Source organism: Nanorana parkeri, unplaced genomic scaffold (assembly GCF_000935625.1).
Source record: "Nanorana parkeri isolate BGI_ZX_2015 unplaced genomic scaffold, ASM93562v1 scaffold3677, whole genome shotgun sequence".
Classification (NCBI taxonomy): domain Eukaryota; kingdom Metazoa; phylum Chordata; class Amphibia; order Anura; family Dicroglossidae; genus Nanorana; species Nanorana parkeri.
Window position 1 is genome coordinate 7,759 of NW_017309945.1, and position 2,876 is coordinate 10,634.

Genomic DNA, 2,876 nt, shown 5'->3' on the forward strand with positions numbered 1-2,876 from the left:
TCTAGCTCCGGCCTCCACACACACACACAGGTCTAGCTCCGGCCTCCACACACACAGAGCTCTAGCTCCGGCCTCCACACACACAGAGCTCTAGCTCTGGCCTCCACACACACACACAGGTCTAGCTCCGGCCTCCACACACACACACAGGTCTAGCTCCGGCCTCCACACACACACACAGGTCTAGCTCCGGCCTCCACACACACACACAGGTCTAGCTCCGGCCTCCACACACACACACAGGTCTAGCTCCGGCCTCCACACACACAGAGCTCTAGCTCTGGCCTCCACACAGGTACATACTGAGGTCGCAGGGCCGTGCGCCCCCCGTTGATGATTGAAGCTTTCTGCCCACAGTTGGGGTGGAAGAGCAGCTGCCCCGGATCCGGTGTGTTGGAGCTCTGGCGCCCGGCATCAGGTGATCGCGCCCGCAGGATGGCGTTATTCCTCCGCAGCCGGTCAGCGTGGTTGTGATTATGGACGATGGTGACTTTCACAGCCATACCATAGAGATCCACAACGCCATACACCACGGGAGGAGTCTGACAGGAGGCCACGCCTACAGGACAAACACAACCGTGAGGGGGAGGAGTCTGACAGGAGGCCACGCCTACAGGACAAACACAACCGTGAGGGGGAGGAGTCTGACAGGAGGCCACGCCTACAGGCCAAAGACAATCATGAGAGGGAGGAGTCTGACAGTGTAGAGATAACTCCTCCTCCATTACAATATACAGAGCCCCCCCCCCACTCCACGACAATTAATGGCTGTATACACAGAACCCCTCCCCCTTCTCTATGAGAGCATACAGAGAGGCGGAGCTTCTCACCTTGGTCCATGCCATTGATGTAGAAATGGAGAGCTCCGCTGGATTTCCGGGTGAGTCCGATGTGGTCGCCCTCCTGGAAACAAGAAAGCCATTAATGATGGACACAGGACAAAGTCACCCCTCCCCCCTCCTAATACCAGGGGTCAGAGGTCACCCCTCCTAATACCAGGGGTCAGAGGTCACCCCTCCTCACTCCTAATACCAGGGGGTCAGAGGTCACCCCTCCTAATACCAGGGGTCAGAGGTCACCCCTCCTCCCTCCAGTGATCAGAAGATCACAGGACAATATTGGTGGGGTCCTTCTCGGTATCGGATGACTCTGGATCGGGGGGACACATATAATCGGGGGACCCAAAAGAAGGTTCCGTTTTCCTTCTAGTCCGGCCCGGCATCCCATCCCCCCATGGATTGCAAGCTCTTGGGACAAGCAGCAGACAGCACAATATCACCTCCTGGAACTAAAGTCCGGAACCCAGATCTAAGTATTCCGGGGCCCCTCCCCTGGCAGCGCTCCGGTTCTCTCATTACCGTCAGTACACAGACCTGCAGCTCATCCAGGCTGAACTCGCAGTACTCCCTCCGAGTCCCCTTCCCATTGGTCAGGATCCCGCAGCCGCTCATCATGATGGTTCCTGTCAGGAGAAAACCAATGGACACATAGACATGAGATGCGGGACCCCCGGGGGGGACCCAGGGAAATGCGGGGGAGGGGTAACAGGAGAACGGCCCCGGAGGACAACAGGAGGGGACCCAGGGAAATGTGGGGGAGGGGTAACAGGAGAACGGCCCCGGAGGACAACAGGAGGGGACCCAGGGAAATGTGGGGGAGGGGTAACAGGAGAACGGCCCCGGAGGACAACAGGAGGGGACCCAGGGAAATGTGGGGGAGGGGTAACAGGAGAACGGCCCCGGAGGACAACAGGAGGGGACCCAGGGAAATGTGGGGGAGGGGTAACAGGAGAACGGCCCCGGAGGACAACAGGAGGGGACCCAGGGAAATGTGGGGGAGGGGTAACAGGAGAACGGCCCCGGAGGACAACAGGAGGGGACCCAGGGAAATGTGGGGGAGGGGTAACAGGAGAACGGCCCCGGAGGACAACAGGAGGGGACCCAGGGAAATGTGGGGGAGGGGTAACAGGAGAACGGCCCCGGAGGACAACAGGAGGGGACCCAGGGAAATGTGGGGGAGGGGTAACAGGAGAACGGCCCCGGAGGACAACAGGAGGCGGTCACACATTAGATGGGAGCAGAGGGTGGGGTGGGAGAGAGGAGGTGCCATCCATTCAGGGAGGAGTCAGAAGAGCATGGTCATTCAGAATGGGAGTGGTCAGGGGATGACATCCATCTCCAGCACAGGAAGAGGAGGAGTCAGGAAAGAAGAACCTCCTACCTGATCTCAGGTTGGTCATGGTGGCAGGATATTCCAGGCTGTTGGGATTGTGGGTGGTGACCCCGATTTCGATGGACCCCGACCATTTATCCACCAGCTTATCGATGCGGATCTGTAGACGGGAGAGGACACTGAACCACGGATCACCGGGGCAACCAGAGAAATGACCAGAACCACCCTCACCTCAAACATCTCCCCGTCCTTCAGCGGCCGATTGGTCATCACCACACCGTTGTTGAACTCGTCCAGAGGCCGCCTCCTCTCTGCCGTCTTGTTACCATTGCTGAGCTTGATGAGAGTACCGCACTTCTCATGGAAGAGCAGAGCGTCATTGGAAGTGGGAGGAGACTGATCAGACGAGGGCGGAGGAGAGCCCAGATTGACGCTAAGGAGACTCCCATGATACGCTGACAAGATGGCGTTACTGACCACAGCCGGCAGCTCGGTGCCGGGAAACTCTGGAGGACACAGGAAGCCGAAACAGTATGAGAAGTCCGACTGACACAGATCGACCCCTGACCCCTACCGCGGTGCACCCATCCCTTCCTACACCATCCACCGCGCTGCACCCATCCCTTCCTACACCATCCACCGCGGTGCACCCATCCCTTCCTACACCATCCACCGCGGTGCACCCATCCCTTCCTACACCATCC

The 2,876-nt window shown here is 58.9% G+C and overlaps 1 protein-coding gene across 1 annotated transcript in view; it reads right to left on the reverse strand.

Moving 5' to 3' along the window:
- Positions 1-2,876, reverse strand: part of LOC108803398 (neuralized-like protein 4) — a 16,871-nt gene that overhangs the window by 6,653 nt on the left and 7,342 nt on the right. The window contains 5 exon segments of the mRNA XM_018575242.1: positions 267-559; positions 831-903; positions 1,374-1,462; positions 2,221-2,332; positions 2,404-2,678. Coding sequence (XP_018430744.1) covers positions 267-559; positions 831-903; positions 1,374-1,462; positions 2,221-2,332; positions 2,404-2,678 — 842 coding nt within the window.